Below are 25,406 nucleotides of genomic sequence, written 5' to 3' on the forward strand. Positions count from 1 at the left end.
CATTGGGTGATTTATTCTTCCTGGGTCTCAGTTTCCCCATCTGCAGAATTAGAGGCTTGGATTACATGAGCTCTGAGGTCTCTTCCAGCTTTTGAGATCTGCCGATAAGGCATTTAATCTGTGATTATTCTTGTGCCCCACAGAGACCAAAAGACTAAAGATGGAGGTGAATATCTTAGAAGGGCTGGAGAGAAGAAAGTTCCTTCCCAGTTACTTAGTTCCTGACAAACAAGGAAATCTGAGATAGCCAGGGTATATATGCTGGCTACCTTTTGTTTACACAGGCCCTACGTAAACCTTTTTATTGATATCCTATGCCCTGGCTTGGCGGGGCCACCATCCATTCTCCCTTTACAAAGTTAGAATTTTGGCAATGGAGTCCACCCTTTGGGTCAGTGGGGCTGTTTGGGTTTGTTATTGGAAGTCAAGGCCTCCATGGTTGGATGGGTTGTCCCGTTTCCATAGTATTGCTCCTAATCCTGGTCTTGGTTAAAAGAGGGGACTATTTTAGAGCTTCAGAATGATGGGCTGCTCCCACTTCTCTCCCTCACACCCTCTCTCCCAGCTGGTTATTTACCAGCTTGCCTAAGACCTACTCTGCTGAAGACTGAAGGGGTGGGGCCCTTCTCCACCCCATAGTCCCAAGTGCCCAGAGGAGGCAGGATAAGCTCCAGACAGAAACTCGGAAGGACTTTTGGACTCTTGTGCAATGGTGCTGACTCAGGAAGGAGGTGTCTGAGCCCTGGATCCAGTCCTGGAGGAGCCCCACCCCCTCGCTTCAGGCAGCCCCATTCAGGACTTACCAAAAGGGACCATGATGCCAGCTCTGTTTATGACTTTGTGTGACCTTGGACGAATCACTTCCCTTCTCAGCCTCAGCTTTCTTATCTGTGAAAGGAAGAGGTTGGAGTAGAACCTTTCCAACTCTAAAACCTCTGGTTTTATTTTGTTGTAGAACAGCAGGTCTTTAGGAGACATGATCCTCTCTCCAGATGGTAGGTAAGCAAGTCTCTGCTCTTTCTTGGACCTCAGTGTCCTCACCTGTAAAACGAGGCATTGGATTGAATATCCTTTAAGACCCTTTTCTACTTAGTCTAATTTTATTTGTCATCTAGTGAAAAGAACAATGGATTTGAAAGCCAAAAGAGACCTCGACTTAAATCCTGGTTCTGACACTTAGCTAAGTAGACCTGTCACAACCTTCCTTCCTTATCTGTAAAATGGGGACAGGAGAACTCTTAGAGTTCCTACCTCTCAAGGTTGTGATGACTAAAGTGCTCTGTAAGTCAGGGCCACAAGCATTTATTAAACACCTACTCTCACCCAGGCACTGTGCTAAGGGATAGGGAAATGTGAGTTGCTACAGTTTCCTTCCCTTTCTCAGGCTGTTTCAGAGAGGGCCCCATCCTTTCCAGCTACCCCATACACCACCCTGATTCTGGGGCAATGATACAGTTGGACTTGTCCAAGCCAGAGTGAGGCTTAGCCTAAACTGTATCCCCTCTAGACCTACCCAGTCATGGTGGGCAGCCTTCCATTTCACAGTCTTTCTTTCAGTTCTTCATTGAATTTTGAATAACCAGGGTCAGAGAACAGAGGCTCAGGGGCCCCAAGCGATGGCCTCAACAACATTGGATACCTTATTCTGGTCATTCCCAAGTTCCCTAGGGCACCTACCCAAAAGTGGGTTGCATTGGCCTTCCCTCTACCCTCTTGTCCACAAGGACAGCAGCCATGTTCTTATCTCTGAAGGATCCTCTTCCCTTCCCAACAAGCATTTCATGGAAGGGCTGCCAGGTGTGCTCAGCATCCCCTTTACCTGACCACCAGTTTCGGCTACGGAGGGACAGAGGATGCTGAAGTGTATGTGGGAGAGTTGGAAGAGGCAGCTTGGGCTCATGGAGGGCCCGTTGGAGATGGAAATCTTATGCTTTATTTTCTCTCCATACACTCTACAGTCAAACAATGCTGACCTTCTTATTTGCTGCTTCTTTATTTCCAAGCTCCTGTGTCTTTTCCCTGGCTATCTCAGATTGCCTGGAATATTCTTCCTCCTTGCCTCAGCCTCTCTAGACTCAGCTCCAATCTTGCCTTCTGCAGGAGGCCTTTCCTGATCCCTCTCAATGCTAACGCACATGATTTTGTTTTCGTTGTCTCTCATTAGAATGCAAGCACCTTGAGGACTGAGATTATTTTTGCTTTTCTTTATCACCTGCAGTTAGCCCAGGGCCTAGCACTTAGTAGGCACTTAATATTACTTGTTGACTAGCTGATTTGAGAGGAATGGGCTACCCAGGGAAGCAAAGGATTTCCCTTAGAGGCATCTTCAAATGCTTGGATGGTTGTTCTCAGGATGTATTGTAGCATGGATTGCTTTTGGGGTAAAGGTTGGACTCTAACTTGGAGATTTTGTGATCAGAGGGTTTATATTGCTCAACTTTAGCATAGTAAGAAGGACCATTTTACCCTTAGTTGTGGGAATTCTCTTATCATCGATCACTGGGATCCCAGCCCAGAACGTGGACCAAAATGAACACATTAGACAAGAGTGAAGCATCCTGGGGAAAATAGGATATGAGGCAGTAAAAGTAATTGAGGGGGGTGGGGTTTGGGTATTTAAAAAAAAAATTTTTTTTTCATTTCACAAAAATCAATTTTTCCATTCCTATCTGCTCCACCTGAAGGAAAAAAAAAGCAAAAACTTTATAATCAGTATGCATGGTCAATCAAAACAAATTCCCACATTAGCCATGGACAAAAAATATATTTCTCATTCTGCACAAAAAGTCGTGAGCTCATTTGTTAATATGCTGGACTATTTTCTCTTGTCTCTCTTCTAAGAGATTACCATCAATTTGAAAGCAGAGCTTTAAGAGCAAAGAAAGTTTATATTGGCACTCATGGGGTTAAACCTTCTTTCTTTCCCCTTCCTCTCCTCCCTTCCCCAACCCCCCTCCCCAGCATCCTGCTGTTAATTAGTTTCTGCTTGGAAAAAGGGTCCTGGCCCCTTAGGCAGGCCCAGGTGAGTCCAGACATGGCCTCTTTGTTCTTTCCCAAGCCAGGGAAACTCCAAGCCACCTAAAGTCCCTGGCTGGGAGCTGTGTTCCCCTCCTCCACTCTGTCTCCCCCGCCCCCCCGGATGTCCACCATGGAGAGCAAGGATGAGATCAGCGACACAGACAGCGGCATCATTCTGCAGTCTGGTGAGTGGCTTGGGGAAATCCCTCCCCAGGAACAGGCCAGCTGCCTGAGTCCTCATTCCTCCTGGTTGGAATGGAAGAGATTCAGTCTCTCTGACTGGGGAGATAAGAAGAGTGGGGAAAGACAAATCGGAAAAGGCATGAGAAAGGAAGGGATCCCTCCTTCCTTGAGGAGGACTAGCCTGCAGTTGTTACTGTTCTCATTGGAAACAGGAATGGGCTTTAGGACTGACCTCTCAGTACCTCTTGGTATCTTGAGTATGATACCACCAGCTCCCAGATTCCATCTCTTGGCTTGTATTGGCCACATATGCTTTGTTTTGTGTACATCATAGCCTCTGAAAAGGAACAGGATAGATGGGGGAACCACATATATGTCTGGTTGGCAGGATAGGCAGTGTACTAAGATCCTAGGGTCATAGAGTTAGAGCTGGAAGGAACCACCCCCACATTTTAAAGGTAGTGCTGAGGGCCAGAGAGATTAAAGACTTGCCTAGGGTCATATAGGTACTAAGTCGAAAAGCTGGGATTTGAACCCAGGTCCTCTAGTGTTGTTTCCACCACTGTTTTTCCTCCGTAAAGAGGAAAGGAAGAGAGATAGGAAGTTCTCATGGAAGTTTTCATAGGCTCATCTGCTGCCTGTGGCCTCTTGGAACAGGCTGGAATGTGGGCAGTTTCCCCTGCCTCAGCCCCTTTGAGCAGCCCTGACACAGGGAGCCAAGGCTCACCAATAACCTCAGGTCAGGTGTGTGATGTACACGAGTGAATGGTGCGTGTGGTCTCTTCAGGGGGAGGTCAGGTGGGTGTCTGGGAGAGGCTGAGGTGGCCGTTTCCTTGCTTCAGCTGAGGGATGTATGTGGGTTATGTGTTGCTCTTTCCATCTAGGCCCCGACAGCCCAATTTCCCCAATGAAGGAGCTGACCCATGCTATGCGGAAGCAGCAGAGAGCGCTGGAGGAACGTCTGGAGTTATGTCTGGAGGAGTTAAAGAAACTCTGTCTTCGAGAAGCGGTAAGTGCTTTCTCTCCTTTTTCCAGGGGAGACGGCCAAGAAATAAGGGGTGATGGAGAGTTTGGAGGAAAAGAAGGGGAAGAGATCACCCGAGGTGAGGATAATGGAAGGAGGGGTCAGGGTACAGAGAGGGCTTTGGCCTAATGTTATCTCTTGCTTCAGGAGCTGACAGGCACACTGCCACAGGAGTATCCCCTCAAACCAGGAGAAAAGGCCCCCAAAGTTCGCCGAAGGATCGGAGCAGCTTACAAACTGGACGAACAGACTTTCCGAAGAGAGGTGAGAAGCATGACTGCACTGGGGGCTGGTGTTTCTTTGAGAGATAATCAAGAGTGTGAGGTAGAGCTGAGGGCCACTTCTGCCTACTGGGCAGAAGATCTTATAGCCTCGAAGGCCAGGGTAGCACCAGTAGGCACCATGTTGTGGCCTGCTCAGAGCCCCTCCTCTTCCTTGGCCCAGGGATGGAAGGAATGGGACCTTAGCCCCTGAAGAAAGCACAGTGTCTTTTATGAGCTTTGGCCAAGAGCGTGTGTTAGGCTGGATATTCTGATTTTTGAGGTGATAGGAACACTATGCTTACTGCATTTCCTTGTGTTCCCTTGATCAGAAACCTTATCTAGTTGGCTAAGTGATTATGGAGTAATAGGGATGGAAAAACAAAAGTCCGTCATTTAATCAGGAGACTTCCTAATTGGCACAAGATGATCCAGGGATTGCAGAGTAGGTGAACAAGCTTAATCCAACATGCCTTGGGCATTCTGGAAGCTATCTCCTCCAGGGGCCTCTTGGGAAATAAAGCCTCCCAGCCTAGAGAGAATCAAGGCCAAGCTAGGGCTGGGGGAATTCTGAAAGCTTCGGTGCCACTCAGTCTGGGACTGGATAGATGTCTTTATTTATATTTCTAATTACCTTATTACCCTGGTGTATTATTTCTGGATTTGTCTATTCCCTTTTCCCTTGTAAATAAACCCCCCAATATGCAGAAGAATGGTCTGGGGCATGTAGAAACAGGGTCAAAAGGAAAGAGGGAAATGGGTGATAGAACTAGATCCAAGAGACAGTGTCGCTAGCAGACAGGAAGAAGGGAAGTGATTAGGATGTAGGTGTTGTAGATTTTGGAGCCTAGCTGGCAGGGAACAGGGCTTCGAGTTACAGTTCAGGGATAAGTGAAAGTTTAGAAAATAGTGGAGAGTGAAAGTCCAGAGACTGAATGCTAAAGTTCCTCTGGTCTGCTGCAGACAGTCTTCCGTCTCATGGCCTGGGAAGTTGACCAGGAGGCCTAAAGCCTAGGCCTAGGTCTTTGACATTCTCTAATACTTTGGGAACAGACTTCAGCAGGTTCCCAATGGCAGCCGCCCCAGTCTTATTCTTTCTGGCCCAGCAAAGTCAAGAGAGAAAGTGCCCCACTTAGCAGGCTGGGTGGGAATTTGGGGCAACACCCTCTGGCCTGCTGATTGAGACTGCCCATCCCCACGTGCATCTGATGGGTGGGTCTTGGTGCTTGCTTTTCTAGCTCAAGGAGGTGGCTGTGGTTCAGTCTTGAAAACACCTCCCCTCCCTTTGCCCTACATCTCTGTAAACTTTGGTCTTCGCTCCCTGCCTTCCAAGAGAGGGGAAAGAGAAAGGAGACTTCTCTCTTCTCTAGCTTTAAAGTCAGATTTTTCCCTTGGTCTAGGAACACCTTGTCCAGGTTATGCTCTTAAAGAGACATAGCACCTGGCTTTTGGAGAGGCAGAAGCTTGATAGAGGAGACATAATACTGGCCACAAAGATCTCCAAGTCTGATGAGAGGCATTATGGCATAGTGAATAGGGCACTGGACTTGGAGTCAGGAATTCCTGAATTCAATCCCTCTTCAGACATGCACCAACTGAATGACTTCTCTGGGCCTCATCATAAAATAAGGGGGTTGGCCTAACCATGATGGTCTCTAGAATTCTTTGCACAGTCTCTGCCCACAGGGAGGTCCCAATCTAATGGAAGCACAATTAGCTCACTTGTGGCCTCTGTACCCACCCTCACTTGGGTTACCTTTTTCTCCATTACCCCTGCCCAGGACCCTCTGAGCAGCCTGGAGCAGGAGCTGGCGCTGCAGCTGCAGATTGCAGAGGCGGCCCGTCGTCTCTACAAAGAGGAAAACCTCACCAAGCAGATCCGAAGGCGGAGGAAGCATGCGGTGCTGCAAGAGGAGAAGAAGCTCCGGGAGCTGGAAAACAGCCTCAGCCAACGGAGGCTGAGTAGTGGATGTGTGGCCCTTTCTCCTGCCACCATGCTCAGGGGAGGTGAGTGGACTTGACCTTGGCAGGGCACCCTGACGTCAGGCCTAGAGAGTATATGTTCAACTCTTGGCCCCTCTGGCCAGGAGGGCAGGCCCCTGAGGTTCCCAACGGGAGTGTCCTTCCTATGGAATAGATGGGGCTGCCAGGGTTACTAAGCCTGCTCCCTAAAACCCAGCCTCCCTACTATTGTAGGGAGTGGGGAGAGACTACTTCTCCAGAATTCTGATGAGAATATTCTGATTCCTCTCCTCCTACAACCTTTGAGTTTCTGATGCTATCCTGATCAAGAGAGTGAAATTCTTGCATCTGCTATCTTGCCTTTTGTCCAGTGACTCAACTCCCAGGGCAAAGGCCACAGCAGGCACTGCTTATTATGTGTCCCTAGAGGACTTGCAAACAGATAGTACTGTTTGGGCCTGTCTGATCACCATAGAAGATCCTGCCCTGGAAACCTTCCATTGTGGTTTTAACCCTCAATCCTCTGAGACATTGGATTTGACTGAATGTTCTCTCAAAGCAACTGTCCACCCATGGCCTTTTTCTCTCACCCCACCCTATTCCCCCAGTTGAGAGAGCCTGTTCTTTAGCTTCCTGATATAGAAGGTTCTTCTTTCTCCATTCTGGCTTCACAAAGTACCACTTAGTTTGACAGTTCTCAGGTATTAATTAGGAGTGGGAGCTCTCTGGGATGGGAATTAATAAATTCAGGCCAAGCAGAGTCCAGTGATGATGGAGCTGGGCTGGAATTCCAGGGGTTTGGACTAGAAGTCTTTGCTTTTTTTATACCTGAGCTATCCTGGCCCTTCTTTCTCTGGAAGGACTGGAATCCTCTTGTGAGAGTATATCGTAAGACATCTTAGGCTCTTCCTGGTCCCTGACTACACCGACCTACCATCCCCCAAAGAGGTTGTTGCAGCCTTCTGCCCACTGCTTCCTCATTTGTTTTCCCTGGAAATGTTTATTGGGAGTTGAAGGACAGTTTCCAGATTCTTCCCAAGTCAACTTTAGGAACCAGAGCACAGAAAGATGATGAAAACAGGAAAGAACTGGACTTAAAGAGACTTTTGGCCTGTTAGCTAAAGGTACTGGAGTTGCCCTCTAGGGCCAAATGGCTGGACCTTTTCATTCATTCATTCAATAAACATTTATTAAGCACCTACTATGTACCAGAGACTGTGCTAAGGGCTAGGGATACAGAAAGAGGGAAAAGACAATCCCTTCCCTCAAGGAGATTATAATCGTGAGATGACATGCAAACAAATGTAGACAAAGTAACCTATGTACAGAACGCATTTTGTTGCATACTCAGTTATTTTTCAGTCATGTCAGACTCTTTGTGACCCCGTTGGGGGTTTTCTTAGCAGAGACACTGAAGTGATTTGCCTTTCTTCTTCAGCTCATTTTACAAATGAGGAAGCTGAGGCAGACAGAGTTAAGTGACTTGCCCAGGGTCACCAGCTAGTGAGTGTCTGAGGTCAGATTTGAGCTCAGGTCTTCCTGACTCCAGGCTACTGTGCCACCTAGCTGCCCACAGGATAAATAGGAAATAATGAAAAGAAGGAAAGCACTGGAATTAAGAGGGGTGGGGTGGGGGAAGGGGGAAAGCTTCCTGTAGAAGGTGGAACTTAAAGGAAGCCAGGGTGATCAGTTAGGCAGAGCTGAGGAGAGAAGGTGTTTCAGACATGGAGGAGAGCTAGAAAGAATGCGCAGAGCTGAGAGATAGAGCGTCTTGTTTGCAGAACAGCCAGAAGGTCAGCGTCCTTGGACTGAAGGGGAAGGGCATGGCCCAGGGCTTGGCTAAAGCCAACATTCTCAAGTTATAGAATCCGAGCATGTTTGAACTGGGAATGACCTCAGAGACTGTCTTTTCCAGCTTCCCTGTTTTACAAATGAGGAAGCCGAAGATAGGAGAATGGTGTGCCCATGGTCGCATAGCAAGGGAGTGGAAGCTTTGGGGTGCCAGTCCCTCTTTGTGAGGAAGTAGGTGATAAAAAAAAGAGAACCAGGTACCTGGGAAAGCTATAAAGAAAGATAATGTATCTCGGCCCTATCCATCAGTCATTCCTGGGAACTTGCTATCTCCCCCTTCAAAAGCCAGTTGCTGGCTTGGGGCCTGAAATCACCCAAGGGCCAGTACAGTTAGTTTGGAAAGTAATAAATGAGCTCTGAGTGTGGCCTAGGAGGTGGGGAGATCATGCTTTTTGTCCCCATTCCTCAGGTCCATTGCTAGTTCCTCTGATAGCTTCAGGCTGCTTGGGCAGAAGGCCTCTTGTTGCTGGGCTGGTGCCCGGAGCTCCTAGACACCGTGTCCAGGGCCCAAATGACTGTGACAGCAGAAGGCTGAAGCAGCAGGAGGAGGGCGTCCACCATGCTTGCTGATGTCCCCTCTTCAAGAGCGGGAAGCAGGTCAGGACACGGCATGAGTGGAGATATGTAGCTTTGATATATAGCTTTGACTTAACTCTGTGGGATTCAAAAGGTTGTCAGGAAACCTGCCTCGGGGGTGCTCATTGGAGAGTTGGGGTGGGGAAAAAACTGAGATGGCCACTTATTCCCACTTTTTCAATTAGGCACAAGGCTCCTGTGAATATAAGTTTCCACTCCCAGGATGGGGATAAGAACTCTGGAGGCAGCTCTGCTCAGGCAGCCATTGTCTTGTTCAGGTCCTCATCATTTCTTGCCTGGATTATTGTGACAGGCTCCTAATTGGTCTTTCTTCTTCCGGTCTCTTTGTCTGCCAAGCCAGTTCCCTCTAGCTGCCAGAATACCCTCTCTACGGCACAGGGTTGATTGCGGCCCTCTCCGCTCAGAACTCTTCAGTGGGCCCCTATCTCTTCTAGGATAGAATGCAAACTGGCATTTAAATCCCCTCACTGTCTGCCTTATTTTGTATTATTCCTCTTCTCCAACTCCACATTGTGGTCAAACAGGCCCCCTTAATCTTCCCCAAAACGGACATTCCGTGTCTTCCAGGCTGGAACCTATGTCTGGAATGCACTTCAGGAAGCCTCTCTTTGAAGCAGCCCTGAGCTCCAGCGCGTTCCCAGCTTTCCTGATTCTCTCAGAGGTCATTGCTTTCTAACCTCCTAAAATTAACAATAGTAACCATAGCAGCCAGCATGGCTAACCTTTTATGAACCTTTCAGAGGTGACATTTCTAGCTGCCATGATAATTATTACTGTTAATTTCTGTAGAGCCTGGGGTGTGCTGGCACTGTGTTAAGCGCTTTACACATATTATTGCCTTGTGTTTTCTTATCAGTGTACAGGTTGTATCAGCTTCTTGCCCCACCCCTCACTAAAATATAAGCTCTCTGAAGACAGCAGCTGTTTTTTAGACTTTGTATGTGCAACGCTAGCATACCGTGAAGCACGAAGTTAGCATTTATTAAATGGTAGCTGAATTAAATTGCACGATAGAGGAAAGTACACTTGATTTGGAGTCAGAGCACCTGGGTTCATGTGGACTCTGATCCCTACTAGCTGTGCCTTCTTGGCTGAGTCACTCAGCCTCTATTAAGGGAAGGTGCTGTAATGTTGGACTTGGAGTCACGAAGACCTGAGTTTTAATCTTGCCTCAGATAATTTACTTAGTTATGTAATCATTTAGCCCCTCTCAGACTCTTCATCTATAAAATGGGGCTGATAAGAGGACCCCCCTCATAGGGTTAGTTCAAGAATAAAATGAGATAACATGTGAACCTTAAAGAGTTATATAAATACCAGTTATTATTGCTATTAATAAGTCAGATTCTTTGTCTGTGGTAAAATGAGGAGATAGGACCAACGATGCTCTCCGAAGCCTGACGGTTCTAAATCCTGAAATAATTTCCCCTACTTTTCGGTTTCCAGCCCCATTCTTGGCCTCCAAATATGGGGTCTTGGTATTCCAATCCCAAGGAATCCCTTCCTTACCTTCAGAGAGTAGGTAGAAGAAAAGAAGCCTTCTGAATGAGCAGTGTCTGCTGAACTCCTCCACTTTGCTTCTTCAGGAAGGAGGAAGTAGGGAAATTAATAAGAAGTTTATAGCTGGAAAGTTCTTTGAAGCAAAGAAAGTGCCTCATTACAGTGCAAACATTTCATTTTGGAAACATAATTATATTAGTCCTGCGTAATTAGCTGGGATCCCCGCAGGGGCCATGCAAGGAGGTTTCCTAGAGGCCAGAGGCTTTGGTGGATTCAGATGGGGAAGGGAGCCTGAGGATCAGAAATTTGAAAGGACCTTTTGATAGTCATGGTCAAATCATTTATTAACCTTTCAGAGCCCATATTTACCCCATCTGTAATAATGCTTGGATACCCTTCATAGAGGTGTTAGCATGAGAAGAGTGTTTTGCAAGCCTTGGAGAAACGGCAGTTGTTGGTTTTTCTTATTTTATTTTATTTTATTATTATTCACTCTAAACACCTTTATTTTAAAGATGTAGAAACTGAGGCTCAGGAAGGAAAAGTAATTTCTGCATGAGTACCTATGCAGTAAGGGGCAGAGCCATGTTTAAACTCAGGTCTCTGACTCCAAACTCTGGGCTCTTCCCACTGGGCCACACTGCCCTTCTCTACCTCCTGTATAGTGCTTAGCATGCAGTCAGCATTTTGTAAGTACCAAATGTGATTGCTTGGAGGTAGAGGATGGAAGTCTGCCAGGCTCCAAATCCCAAACTTCCCTGTGCCTGCTGATGACCTCATCTGCTCCCCTCCCAATCCCATTTCTTTTCTCTCCTCCAGAGCTGAGCGCTTCTGATGACAGCTCCCTGTCTGATGCAGTGCTGTTGGAAGAAGGTAAGTGAAGGAAATGTTTGGGAAATGGAGTTGGATGTGGGTGCCCCAGTGAGGGTATTCTCCAGAGCTCAGGAGCTCCTGTCTCCCCATAGCTTTAGGGCTTTCACTGAGAAGTTTAGCAAAGGCCTCCATTGGTCAAGTAAAGATGTATAAAACATATGGGCATGGTGGTTTTTGTTGTTCAGTCATTTCAATTGTGTCCGACTCTTTGTGACCCCGTTTGGGGTTTTCTTGGCAAAGATATTAGAGTGGTTTTGCCATTTCCTTCCATTTTTATAGATGAGGAACTGAGGCAAACAGGGTTAAGTGACTTGCACAAGGTCACTCAGCTAGTAAGTGTCTGAGGCTGGATTTGAACTCAGGAAGATGAGTCTTTCTGGCTCCAGGCCTGGTGCTCCATCCACTGTGCCACCTAACTGCCCCTGGTGCAGACCTGTAATTCCTGCTCCTGAGGGAGGCTGAGGCTGAGATCAGGGGAGTTCTGAGGTTCAGCAGGGCTAAGGCCGATTAGGTGTCTTCACTAAGTTTGACACCAGAGTGGGGAGTCCTGGGACTGGAGGACCACCAAACTACCTAAAGATGGTCAGACTGGCCCAGATTGGAAAGACAGAGAAGGCTAAAGCTTTGGCACCCGTCAGCTTTGGGGATGGACCATTAGTGTTGGTTATACTTTCAGCCTAGGCAAGATGGGGAAATTTTGTATAAAATATCTTAGGCAGAACTCCTTAGTTTTGGAATTCTGCTCATAGTGATTTCATCCCCTTTGAATTTTCCCAGAGCCTTTTATGTGGATCTCTCCTTTGTGCCCATCCCATTCTGCTTTGTATTATACCTATTTGTACCCACATCATCGCTGTTAGACTTGAAGCACCCCGAGGGCAGGGAACTTTTGTTTTTCCTTTTTTGGTCTTGGTATTCCTCTTGCTTTGTACATAACATTTAGAGCAGGAAGAGGCTATCTAGTCTAACAGCCTTATTTTACAGATGAGGAAACTGAGACCCAGTGAGGTTAAATGATTTGCCCAAGGTCATCATAGAGTGGTGTCAGAGGTGAGATTAGAGCCCGGATTGTCTAATTCCAGAGGCAATGATTTTTAACTGTATCACAATTAATAAAAGTTTGTTGAATTAAAGTCAGGTTTCTTAGCCTGGCCCTTAGTAAAGAAACCCCTTTCTTGCCTGGGGCAGGCTAGGTGAGATGAATGGCCTATTTGCCTGTGCCAAGTTCCCTGCTCCAGCTTCCCACAACAAATGCTGAGGAATGGTGGTCGAGAGCTGAGTCAGCGTAAGCCCAGGAGTTCCTGGGCCTGGGAGCCAGATGACCCCAGTGTGGGGAATGAGGAGATAAATTCCAGACTGGTCAGCCAGGAGACCCCTGAGGGCAAAGAAGAGACAGGCCAGGCCCCTGAGAAGAGTTTCACCCCTGGGGAAGAAGGGAGACACATTCTGGGGATTTTCCCATAGTGAACTGCCAGAGTCACAGAGGAATCTGCTGTTCAAAATCTGTGCCCTTTCTGCTCATCAGAGCTGGATAGAACTTTTCTGGCCTCTGGAGTATGGCTCATTAATATAGTTGGGCAGTGATAGGAGAAAACAAACAGTACTGATGAGGTACCCTTTTTCTGGAATTGAGGGCCTAGGGAACATGCAGAGGAGAAGATACAGAACCTTCTGAGGCCTCCAGAATGTAGAAACAGCACACACTAGAAAAACATGTCAATGGAAAGATATTAAGTAGAAGCTTGGCAGCCCATGCTGCCGGCACACAGGTACACCCTGAGTGGAGGAATGGGTTGTGTGGCATGGTTCACCTGGGAGGGCATCTCGAGGGAGGCTGGCACAGACACCTGAGGGATCTGGGGCCATTCATTGACGTCTGTGGCCAGAGCCTGGGGCAGTCGGCGTTGGCCTTGGGAGGAGAGGAGAGGCCCAGAACAAGCAGCTTGGTTCCTGTTGGGCTGGTTCTCCCACCAACCACCCTTACTGTCTTTCTCTTCTATACTTGCAGAAGAAGCCCAGTTGCCAAAACCTGTTCCAGAGTCCCCGGCACCACCTACCAGGTCACTCCCGCCCCAGCGACTGGAGGGGCTGAAGCCAGCAGAGCCTGAGGCTGGGGGTCCAGAGCGCTCTCCAATCCAGAACAGCCCCTGGAAAGAAACTAGCCTGGATCATCCCTATGAGAAACCCAAGAAATCTCCCTCAGAACTCGATAGCGAGTCCAGGTAGAGGCATTGGGGGATTGGAGGTCATACATCTGGAGGAAAGAATGTCATATGCTGCGAAGGGGGTGCGGTTAAGGGTATGGGAAAGGGGGAAAAGAGATGAGTGATCCAGCCCCTCTTTGATGAGTACAACTGGGCCCTCTTGACCACTTCACCAGACGTACAAGTATATTCCGCACTGAACACGAGCTCACTTTTGCTTCTTTTCACACTGACTTCTACCTCAAACTCAGACCTGCACTCGATGGAAAAGCAACCAAAAAAACCCCAGACTCATGGGGAAATTCTCTCTTCTAACCCTTCTCCTCTCTCTGCAGCAGCCCAGCCACGACACCCCAGGATGGGCCAAGCTCCATCAGCCCCTGGTTGCTCGAAGCACCTACATATGTGGTCCCACTCCGAAACATTCCTGGACAAGTTCAAGGCCGGGCGAGTGCCCCAGCTACCCCAGAGATTCAGGGGAGACGGGGCCAAGCTCAGTCTCTAAGGTAACAAGTCCTAGGTTTTGGTCTCCCATTCAGAGAGCTCTTTTTGAGATTTGCAAAACACTTTACATTCATTGTTTTATTTGAGCCTCCACTTAATAAACACTGACTGATAGACCTGGGGGTGGGGTGGGGGTGGGGCGGGTAGTTTAAGGATATGGTAGACTTGCCTGCATTTTACTCATGAGGAAAACTGAGATTCTGAGAACTTCAGTGACTTGCCCATAGTCACACAGATAGGAAGGATCCGAGGCAGGATTCACATCCATTTCTTCCTGATCTAGGCATCCTATCACCTTTCTCTGCCTCTGAGCATCCTTAGAGGAGACCAGAGGAGGTAGGGGTCAGGGCCTCTCCTGACCTAGGTGGCCCAGCTGCCTCCCTGGGCACCATTCAATCAGCCAGACATTTATTGAGCACCTGCTAGGTGCCAAACGTGTGCTCCTGAAGGAAAAATAACCCAGAAATTAGACACCAGGAATGTATAGAGGACAGGAGGTTCTTGACGTCTACCTGCTTACCCTCTAAAGGAGGATGTCTTGTAAGCTAATAAACTCTGCTCCAAGGCAGAGTGAGAGAAAGGCAAAGGAGAGGCCTGGACAAAGCGATCCAAGAAAATGTGAGTGGGGAGAGAAAATTTTGAGCTGGTGGGGAAATCAGGGAAGGCTTCATGGAGGAGGAGCTGGTGCCTGAGCCAGGCCTTGAAGGAAGACAAAGTTTACAAAAGGATAGAGGGATATGTATTTCAGAAATGGAGACTGGTCTATAGGAAAACACAAAGGTGAGAGGGCAGAGTTTTTTGTTTTTTTTTAAAGGCTAATAGTTCCCTTTGGCTGAAACATGAGAATATTATGAAATGAAATCATAAAGGGAGATTTATCTCTATATTGTCTCTACCATATGGATGCACGCTCCCTAAGGGAAGGGATTGACACTTGGTAAGCACTTGTCGATTGATTGATTGGAGCCGGACTGTGGCAGTCCTTGAAATGTCAGGCTGAGTTTGCATTTTGCCATAGAGGCAATAGGAAGACACTGAAGATTTTTGAGTTAGAGGAGTAACATAGTCTGTTCCCATACACAAGGTTAGCCACTGTGTGAAGAACAGACTGGAGAGAAGAGATCCATTGGGAGGCCATTGGAATAACCTAGGCAAGACATGATGAGGGACTGAACTGGGGTGGGGGCAAAGGAGGTCAAGAAAGGAGGGGTGTAAAAGATATTGAGGAGAGAGGACACAGACTTAGCACCTTTGGGTATAGGGGATAAGGCTGAAGGAATATTCAAAAGGGATGCCTGGATTTTGGGTTCACATGAATGGAGTGTGGTAGACAGGAGGAAGTTAAGAGTTAGTTCCCTTGACAAATGACCCTTTCCATCTCATCCCCAGAATTAATGTTTCTAGCTCGCTCTTACGTTGTCCTCTCCCGTTTCTGAGATCCAGGGCTGAACTGTGTCTTCTTTCTCCCTGCAGGGTAGATTCTTTCCGAGTGTGCCCGGAAGGCCGTGGCCGAAGTGCTATCCCTCGCCGGCGTCCCACACACTATACAGTGACTGTGCCTGACTCCTGCTTCCCTTCAGCAAAACACCCCCTACCCCACCCTGCCTACCACTCCGGCTCTGAAGACAGCAGCTCTGATGTCTCCAGCATTTCTCATGCCACCTCTCCGGGCAGTAGTAGCCCAGACATCTTCTTGCGGCCCATGTCCCCATCTGACCAGCTCTGCTCCCGGAGAACCTGGGTCTCTGCTGATGGACGTGAGCTGGCAGCTTATTACCCGAAGCTGCTGCTCCCATCTGGATATTTCCCGGCAGGGAGGTATGTAATGGTGTCCGACAGGCAACAAATGCCTGCTGGATGGGAGCTTTGCCATCTGGGATCTGGCACCGTCTATGATGAAGATGGAGCCCCTCTGCGTTACCAACGACTAGTACCCTCTCACAGCCGGATTGTAAGGACACCTTCCTTGAAGGACAGCCCTGCAGGCCGAGGACTCAGCAAGGCAGCTGTATCAGAGGAACTCAAGTGGTGGCATGAGCGGGCACGGTTACGGAGTGCCCGTCCACATTCACTAGACCGGCAGGGGGCCTTCCGAATGAGGAGCCTCCCTCCAGGCAGAGAGTCCTTTGGGAGAGTCATGGGGAGAACACAGGTATGGGAGAAAGGAAGTCATTAGAGTGGAATCGGGAACTTGAAAGGCAGGCAAATCCAATTTGAGAAAGAATGAAAATATAGCTAGGTCTCAATTTGTCAGCTCCAGTATCTGAGATCTGTGTAATTCTAAGCAGGCAGTGATCCTAACATCATTTCTTTGAGGCTTGTAATGTGCCCCTTGGCTTTCAGGACAGTCACATTCACCTTGTCCTGTTGGTTGGTAGGATGCTTATACTGCACTTCTCGAGCACATGCCAGTTTGGTCACATTAGGAGGTGACCCACAAAGTGGATGAGTCACATACAGATAATTGAGAGTTGACTGAATCCTCTAGGTTTATTTAGGCTGCTCTGAGAACATAACCCATCTACCTCCTGACCTAGTAGGCCCCAGGAAAAAGGCATTAGTCAGATCCAGAGCTGAATCTGACAAAAACCAGCACCAGAGCTGAATCATCTTCTTGCCTGTTCATCCCTCCATGGACTCAAGGGACACTGAACTGGGATCATAAAGGAAGACTTTGGTACCAGAGACTGGGAAAAACTGCCCATAAGGGCCTCTTCCCAGTTTATTCTCTAGCCTGACATGTCACCTCTTTGGTCTCAGGTTTCCCATCTGAAATGATTCTCTTTGAAGTCATTCATATACATTCATACCCTCAAACACAAATCCTTTGTTTTCCTTGTCCCCTCCTTGCTGGCAGTAGGGAAGGGCCCCAAAGCTATAAATTCAGATGTGTGTTTGAGTCCTGAGGTTCTCTGCAGCAAGTTACTTCCCCACCCACAAACCATTCGGGTTGCAGCTGGCGCCCCACTGGCTCTCCTGGCCTGGAGCCCAGGCTGCACCCTCCCAGCTGACATGTTCTCCCTATGTGCGAGCTTGGGCCTGTTCTTGGCCCTCACCTAGCCTGTCTCACCCTGGCCAAGGAAGTTCCAGTAGTGGGGAGTAAACCTGTAGAAAGAGGGAGGTGGGGGAGGAAAAATTTTAACCAGAAAATTTCTAGAGGGTGCCCAGGACGGTGAAAGGACTGAAGTCATGCCACATGGGGATCAAATGAAGGGACTGGGGATGATTAGCTTGGAGAAGAGAAGGCTTGGGGTGGGGGAGGGGCATGATTACTGTCTAGGTAGAATTTACAGAGACAGGTTTAGGATCAGTGTAAAGAAAAACTTCTAACAGTGAGAGCTGTCTAAAAGTGGATGGGCCGCCTCAGGAGCCAGTGAAACCCTCCTCACTGGGGGGTTCTGGTGAGGGTGTGGAGGCCGTTTATTCATTCATTCCTTCACTCACCCCACCAGCCAAGGCCAGCATTGCTTCTGGATCCTCATTCCTCACCCCCATACATCCTTCACTCTCATATGTTCCTTTTTCCTCCTCCCCACAGCTCTGCCATGGGAGAAGCACAGAGAGGTCGTCAGTTCAAATCAAGTAGCATTCATTAAGCAACTTTTATGTACCACACAAGATAGTGCCTATAATCAAGGGGTCTTCATTTTAGAGAGAGATTAGGGGTTGGGGGTGACAACAGTATGCACACAAGATATAAGATATATCCATATATTTTGATATATGTAATATATATCCAGAATATACATCCATATATAAAATGTTTCCATAATAGGAGGTAATTGCAGGGGGTACTAATAGATGGGGGACTTCGGAAGGGCCTCATAGGAGGTGGCACATAAGCAGAAACTTGGAAGGAGTTAGGAGTTCCAAGAGTTAAAAGTGAGGAGGGAGAGCACTGAGGGCATGGAAAGAATGGGCAGTCTGGGCAGAGATGCAGAACTAGTAGAAGGAGATGGAACATTGCCAGAGAGGAACCTAAAACAGGGCACATGTGATCCAGAGCAGGTGGAGCACGGTTCGAGACTGAAGGGAGTACAACAGGGCACTGTGGCATGAGGCTCCTGCCTGGCTTGATTACCCACAGACTCTTTTATTTTCCCAACCCTGACAGATGCCCATGGTCCATGTGCTGAGGAGGACATCGGATGGAACCCCTATGCAAGTCTATGTGCCAGAGAAAGGAGAGATCATCAGCCAAGTGTAGTGCTCTGGTTCTCCTCTCGTGGTTATGGAGTGCTGCCACTCCACTGCCAGGAAGATTTGGTCCATGAAGGGGGTGCCCTGGACTTTGGTGTTGGCTGCTGGGTTAAGCCTCAGCCTGTACCCTGGCACCTCTCTTCCCCTCCACTACACTCATTGCGGGTCGATGAGCAAGACCTCAGACTTCCTCTGACTTTAGTTTAGGAAGCCTGGCCTGAAATTTTATACTGCGTTATTCTCAAAGATGTTATTATGTTGTTCTGCTTTATCCCGCCTGTCTGTCTGTCTATTATCAAGGTTGGCCATCTGTCATGAGTGAGCTTCCTATGTTGTGGTTGCCCATGTCCAAGTGTTAAGAGGCCAGGCATCTCCACCCACTGTGGGGTTCTGGGTAACAAGTGTCTCCAAATCCTCATGCCTTTGCAGGACTCACTCTCCTGATGAGGAGGGCTCCCTCTTTGCTTTCTCTCCCTTAGTAATGTGCTCTGTGATGCACAGCCCAAGTGATGGGACCCTTAGCCCCCAAATTCACGTCATCCTTGTCATTTAACCTGGAAGGAAGGGGAAAGAATAAAATGTGGCTGGTGTTTGCCAAGTGACCTCTGCAGATCCTTCTCCCCACTTCCCACCTCCCCCTCCTGTGGTAGAGCTCAGTGATGGTACCTTCCCTAGGCTGTAAAATTGCATCTTCCACTTGGGCTTTGGGGCCCTGCATTTGGAGCTGTCCATCGAGAAGGCAAAGTTTTATTATCCAAATCTGGGGATTCCCACCCTAGCCCCTGATGGAGGTTGACTTTGCTTGGAGAGGGGAATCTGTGTTGATTGCATGGGCCACTATGGAAAGTAGGGGCAAGCCTGTGCTAACATCCTCTACTATTACCCCAACAGCAAGCTGCAGAACCTGTCCCAGAACATGAGAGTGGGGAAAGGAATCCTGTGATGGGAGAGGAATGCTTCCTACCCAGCAGCAACCAGACCTTGGTTCCCATAGATTATTAGAACTTGGGCAGACAGCTAAGAATGTATTTAGGGGCCCCAGGGTCTGGATGCTAGACTGGAGAGAGGCATCAGGATTTAGCAGGAAAAGAAAGGCTTTCCACCTAATTGCACCAAGGGCCCCATAGGGAGGGGAAGTGGTGCCCAAGGATGGGCTCTACAATTCTAAGATTCCTTTCTGTGCTAACTCTCATTCCTTCCCTGCTTCTGTTGATTGGGTTCTGATAATTAGCCTCAACTTCTGGCTTTTTCTGGTTCCTAGACTCCATCTTTTTCCCACAACCAGAGACCACTACTCCTCCTCATTCCTCTTTTTTTTTTAATTACCCCATAGGCTCTATTTTCTTCTCATCCTGAAATGTCTCTTCCTCAATAGTTTCCCTTGTAGGTGATCCAGGCAGGTCTCAGGGACTTCCCTACCCCAGAGTCATTCTGTGTTCTAACTTATTGGTTCTGCATAGCCCCTGAAGGCATCATAAAATGGCCCTGTCCCCAACTGCAGGGCCGGAACTGTGTGGGGTGTAGTGTCAAATTGTCCTTAATAAAATGTACTCTTTGTGATTATCTTAGCTGGGATTGTGGGAGTGGGGGTTCTCAAGCTCTATCTAACACTCTGAAGGCTGTTTTCTCCTAGCCTGGGGGAAAGCCACTGGCCTCTCTCCAGCTGGTCTGATTCCTACCCCAGATAAATAGGTAAGGCTGGAGCGGGGGATTCTTCCTCTTTTCCTGATAGGCACAGAATTGGACCCAGCAAGCTCATGGGTGTGTGGCTTGGCTGCTGGCACGGTCTTCCCCCACCACACTCTTCTCTCCCCACACTTCTGTCCCATCTCACTGAGAAAGCCTTTGGGATTCATGTCCTCCCCACACTGGGTGTACACACTCCCCCAGGGACACTCCACTCTTTGGGGATTGCCCTGCAGAGAAACATGTAACCATGGTGGGGGGTAAGGGTAAAGCCTCCACCTGAACCTGAGGACCACCTTTGTTCCATGTTAATGAAGACACCTCAGGGCTGGGCACAGCACTGCCTGGGAGCCACTGGCAGGGCTCTACTGGTACCATGTGGTCTTGAACCTCCACCAGAGTGCATCCCGTGAAGGGCGCTGCCAGCAGCCTGACATTCCATTCTCGGTCTACACCAGGCCCATGTCCTTGCCAGTACCCAAGGCCCTTCAAGGAAATGGTCCCCTGAGGATCAATGTAAATAGAAGGGGCTGAGAAGGCCCTTTCAAAGCAAGGCCAGGTGAAACTTGCCGAGTGGCCCAAGTGGCCTGCGGACCCTTCCAGAATGGGGGCAGAGCCGCCCCAAGCAGAAGGCAGGTGGGGGCACCTGGGCAGATGGGGATGTTTCCACAGGGAGCTTCTGTCCCGGGCCGACTGCAGAGATAATGATGATGATAACCATTGCTAACATTAATAGGACAATATGTGCTGGGTACTATGCTAAGCACTTTACAATTAGTATTTCCTTTGATCCTCACAATCCTGGGAGGTAGGTGTTATTATCATCCCAGTTTTACAGTTGGGGAAAGTGAGGCAGGCAGAGTTTGTGAAATGACTTGCTCAGGTCACACAGCTAGTGTTTGAGGCTAGATTTGAACTTAGGTCTTAAGGTACCATCTCGCTGCTTAGAGAAGAGAAGAGAAGATCAGGTCCAAGGAAGAGCTATGTGGCTAAGATAGCATGAGTGCAAGTCCCTGGAGTAGAGAGAACGTGAAACCCGGTTTTAAGAAAAGAGCACAGTGGCTGTCGTAGGTAACACTGGTGTCTTAGAAGAAGGAGCCATGGACTTAAGAGTCCAGCTCAGGCAAGAACCTTCATTTTATGTCTGAAGAAAGGGGCCCAGAGCGAAAAGGGATGTGCCCATGGCCACACAGGAAGTGAGTGATAATAGTAATAATAGCTAACATTAATATGGTGCCTACCACATGCCAGGCACTGTGCCAGGTGCAGGTGATGCAGCACAGGAAGTGAGAATGCCCCTGCCCCCAAGGAGCTCAAGCTAGGGAAGGAAGGTCTCAATCCATTAAGGCAGTCAGTTGACATTCTATTCTTTTAGGGGCTATTGATCTGATCAGATTCCTGTGCCCAGGGCAAGAAGTGTCACAGGGGCAGGGCAGATGGCAAGAGGGCCTGGGTGGACATCTGGACAAGATGGGGAAGCATGGTCTAGTGGTCTGGGGCTGGCTAGATATAAGCTTACTAAGTTGTCATTCGTTCAGTTTCTGATCAAAATGGCTCACTACAGGAGTAGGAGTTCAGAAGCTAGTATAGATTTAACTCCTCCAGTATCTGGGTGTGTGGATTCAGGAGGTCCCATGCTAGGACTGTTGGTTACAGGTGAGGAGAAGCATCTTGAGAAGGTAGGAAATTCAGCCAGAGTGTATTGTTGGATGGCATGTGTGTCTGATATCTTTTGCAGTTCCTGGGGTTGAATTTATGAAGGAGAAAGAAAAGCAGTGGCCTGTGCCCTGTGCCCTAATTGGGTCATTTCAATGACGGCAGAGAACCTAGGAGTTAACTCTAGTACTGGGGCTCCTAACCTCTAGATCATAGACTCCCTTGGCAGTCTGAGGAAACCTCAGGATAATGTTTGTTGTCTACGTTCATAATAGTAGGAAATGCTACATTTCAGTTAGAGGTTGGTGAAAATAGAGATGTCATTTTTTTTTTCCTCATCCGGCTTCATGAGCCTCCTGAAAGGTGTCCCTGGACCTCACCAACCCTAAATTAGGAATCCTTGCCCTAGAGCAATGGTAAAGCCCTGGGAACAGATGTGATCAAAACAGACAGGACATCTTATCTCTATACTGGGCCCCTTCATCCTCCTGGGAAGACAAAGGTAGTTTTTTGGGTGGGGTTGAGATAATGTCAATGCCCTGGGGAGTCCCTGCCTTCCTTCTTCCCCTCTCTCCTAGGATAGCGATTGGCTCATCCAGGTAATTTCCACTTCCCTGAGTAATCTAGCCTCAGATTTTCCATCTGGGAAGTAAGAAGACTAGGAGAGGGGAATATGGTTGCTCTTTTTAAGGATCTGAAGTACTTAATCAAGGGATTAGGTTTCTTCTGCTTTTCCCCAGAGGACGGAACTGGGAGCAACAGGGGAAATTACAGAGAAGCAAATTTTGGCCTGATAGAAAAACTTATGGATAATTTTCATTCTTCTTTTAATAATTTTATTTTATCCTCAGTGTAAGAAACGGGGGGAGGAATTTTGCTTCCACAGAATTGAAGGTGTAACTTTCCCCCTCCCCCACCCCAGCTTTAGCAGAAACCAGGCCTCAGATCAGTCAGGTGAAGGGTCAGAGGCTTGTACACATGAACCATTTGTGGAGGGCATGACGTAGGCAGTCAGGGGGTGAATGAAGAGCCTGGCAGGAGATTAGAGGTGAGGGTCTATTAAAGGACTGGCATCCATCTGAGTCCTTTGTACTTTCTCCTGTACTCTGTTTAGAGGAGGTACCCGTTTATTCAGGGGGAATAAATGTAAATTATAATTAAAACATTCCTGACTTCCCAACAGGTCTTGCTTATTCCTAGACAATGTGAGTATGTTTCTAACATTAATGTAAAGAGCACAACAAAAAGAACATTCACACATAAAAATAGGACAGATAAAGAGAATTATGTGTGAAAACATAAACATTTATTATTTACATTTGGTTTTTAAAAAGACTAATAAATTCAACATGTAACTTTCCAAAATAAATAAATACGTATTGTTAGAGATACGCTTGACACTGAAATTCCGGTATCAAGGGCAATTTATCATTATTGAGGAATTCAAAGGAATTGGTAAATGCTCCTGGCCAGAAGGGGACTCCACCCTTCTTTAGGAAGAGGGAGTGGAGAGTACAAGAGTGAGACCAACTTTATTCTGTTAGACTGACATAGATTGATGCACCATCAGCTCAGTACCTCCCTTCAGAGAATGGATTGGTCTGCTCCCTTCTAGGTCATAATCTTACCTATATGCCCCCAACATGCAACTCCTTGGCATGTTCTCCCCCTCTTCAACATAGGTCCCATATTCAAAAATGGCAGAAAACTCCTCCCTGTGGGTGTGTGAGGTAATATTCAATTAGCCAATTAATCAGGCGTGGTAGCCATTTGACTCAGTTCTCTCTTCAATCCTGACCACCATCTGGCCAGTTTAGACCACTTCTCCTACATCCTGGGTCTGAGGCATCCACCAAAACCACAAAGTTGATTCAGATTGGTTGAGGGCTCTCATCCTGGTTAATTTTTACTCCTTCTTTGTTCAGGCTGACACTTCATTAATTATTCTATGGAACTCAATTAACTCTTCTGTGGAAACCTAACTTTTACCCATCTCTTACAATATTCATCCATTTTGGGAGAAAGGAAGGAAGAGAGGAAGGAAGGGAGGAAGGGAGGAAGGGAGGAAGGGAGGAAGGGAGGAAGGGGGAAGGGAGGAAGGGAGGAAGGGAGGAAGGAAGGGAGGGAGGAAGGAAGAAAGGAAGGAAGAAAGGAAGGAAGGAGGGTTTCCTGACAATTAGACCAGTACTTTGCTAGGTGATGAATTTTCCACCACTAGATGGCTTCTTTCAAACAGAAGCTGGGTACCCACTTGTTAGGGCTATTATTAATATGAAATAAAGCTTTGAACCGAATTCTTTGGAGCCACAATAATGAATTGATTACTTGCTTTGTAGCCTCAATAACTTCAAATTCAGCAACAACAAAATGTAGGTTGAGAATGGCAATGTGGTGGCTAACTAGGATGTTCCATTTGAAGGGGAGAAGAAATTTTGTTTGGGATTGGCTGGCAATATGGCAGCCTTATGTTCCTTATGCATAGAATTCTGTTCAGGAATACATTGACCAGGCTCTTGCTTCTTTAATAAGCTTATTGTCGAAGACATCTCTTACTCCTAGGAAGCCAGTGCCTGACCTCTCAAACTTGAGAAATCTCGAATTTGGTATTATCTGTGAGGTAACCCCTCGCATGGGGAAAATACTTATCTTTTCAAGCTATAGGCATACATGTATCTACCTTTTCAGGGTCAACTATTGATGCCTCAAAAGCTTGGGCAGGGAAAGTCTATCTCAGAGGGTCCCCAACTTATTTGGCCTATGGCCCCCTTTAAAAAAATTACTCAGTGTTCCCCCTGGAAATCTACTTTCTTTAACCTGTTAATGGTTTTTTTTTTTAATTTGCATCATCTCAAAAAATAGAAAATATTTTTTAAACATGATGCATCTTAAATTTAATAATTTATTGTAAATCTGTGGGTTTTTTTCCCTGCATTGAAATTTTGATGACACAATATTGCATTGTGTAACCATATAGTATCATATTGTGAAACAAGTCATTCCATGCACATATTTCTGCTGATGCACGCTGGACTTCCGGACAATGCTAGACAGGCTCCCCTGGGAACACTTGCTTGTTAAGACCTGTCGGTGGACTTGACTGCTGATAGGTTATAAGTTGGATTTTGTGTGTTTATTTGGAAAGTAATGTAATCACTATGACTTTAACTCTGTTACACGAGAGATGAAACATGTACCAAGGGTTTTTCAAAATTTTCTTCTCTTCTTTCCTTCTGCTTCTAGTGCCCCCTCTGTGGAGCAGAGCTTGGAATCTCATCTTGGGCACTATCAGTCTGTTGTTGTACTCGAGAGCTTACAGAACCAAGGGTCCCATACTCATTTTTTTTCTCCATCTTTGCCTTCCTAGGACCCCAAGTGTTTCATTTTTATAGGGTAAGCGACAAGGAGAAGCATCATCTGGCTTGGCCTGGGTGTGAGTCACATAAATTGCTTTGTGCTCCATGCAGTAATCTGCCTACTTGACCCTTGATTCCTTCAATACCCGTCTTTCTCTCCTCCCCCAGGCTTCGGCTCAATCTTACATTCCTCTTTAGACTTCTAAGAAAACTGAGTCTAGTTTACAGCCATCTTCATCTGGGAGGTCAGGGAGGCTCCAGGGTTGATGTGAAGATAAAGACCAGGAACCCTTTGACTCAGCCCCTCTGATCTCTTCCCCCACCTCACTTCCAAGCCAATCTATACCTACTGTGGCCAGCTTCCAAAACTGACTCACAGAATCGGAGTCCAGCTACCACCCTGCTCACTCAGTCTGTCCACCTCTTCTCTGACTTCACTTTTTTCGCTTTCCAAGTTTGACCCTACTGTTCACAGAATGGTCCCTAGCAGCTTTCTAGCTCATACCATATTAGAAAGGAATCTCAACTACACTTG

General features: G+C 47.5%; 1 protein-coding gene and 1 long non-coding RNA gene across 3 annotated transcripts; one reads left to right on the forward strand and one right to left on the reverse strand.

Annotated features, from left to right (window-relative positions):
* Window positions 1–880: 880 nt before the first annotated feature.
* On the reverse strand, window positions 881–6,762 carry LOC118847997. The gene is made up of 4 exons (XR_005010233.1): window positions 6,242–6,762; window positions 3,434–3,538; window positions 2,467–2,558; window positions 881–1,041 (listed from the first exon to the last, which is right to left on the reverse strand). It is a non-coding gene; the product is annotated as an uncharacterized LOC118847997 (long non-coding RNA).
* INAVA (innate immunity activator) lies at window positions 3,067–18,183 on the forward strand. 2 transcript variants are annotated; one of them, XM_036756706.1, is made up of 9 exons: window positions 3,067–3,203; window positions 4,086–4,210; window positions 4,373–4,489; window positions 6,267–6,492; window positions 11,215–11,268; window positions 13,277–13,490; window positions 13,808–13,978; window positions 15,450–16,128; window positions 18,091–18,183. In XM_036756706.1, the coding sequence occupies exons 1-9, from the start codon at window positions 3,140–3,142 to the stop codon at window positions 18,181–18,183; spliced, it is 1,743 nt and encodes a 580-aa protein (XP_036612601.1). In that variant the 5' UTR covers window positions 3,067–3,139. The 2 variants fall into 2 exon arrangements, with proteins under 2 accessions (XP_036612601.1, XP_036612602.1); XM_036756707.1 differs by lacking the exons at window positions 3,067–3,203; window positions 4,086–4,210; window positions 4,373–4,489; window positions 6,267–6,492 and having other exon boundaries at window positions 11,230–11,272; window positions 13,283–13,490.
* The last annotated feature ends 7,223 nt before the right edge of the window (window positions 18,184–25,406 follow it).

This window comes from Trichosurus vulpecula, chromosome 4, assembly GCF_011100635.1.
Source record: "Trichosurus vulpecula isolate mTriVul1 chromosome 4, mTriVul1.pri, whole genome shotgun sequence".
Taxonomy (NCBI): Eukaryota; Metazoa; Chordata; class Mammalia; order Diprotodontia; family Phalangeridae; genus Trichosurus; species Trichosurus vulpecula.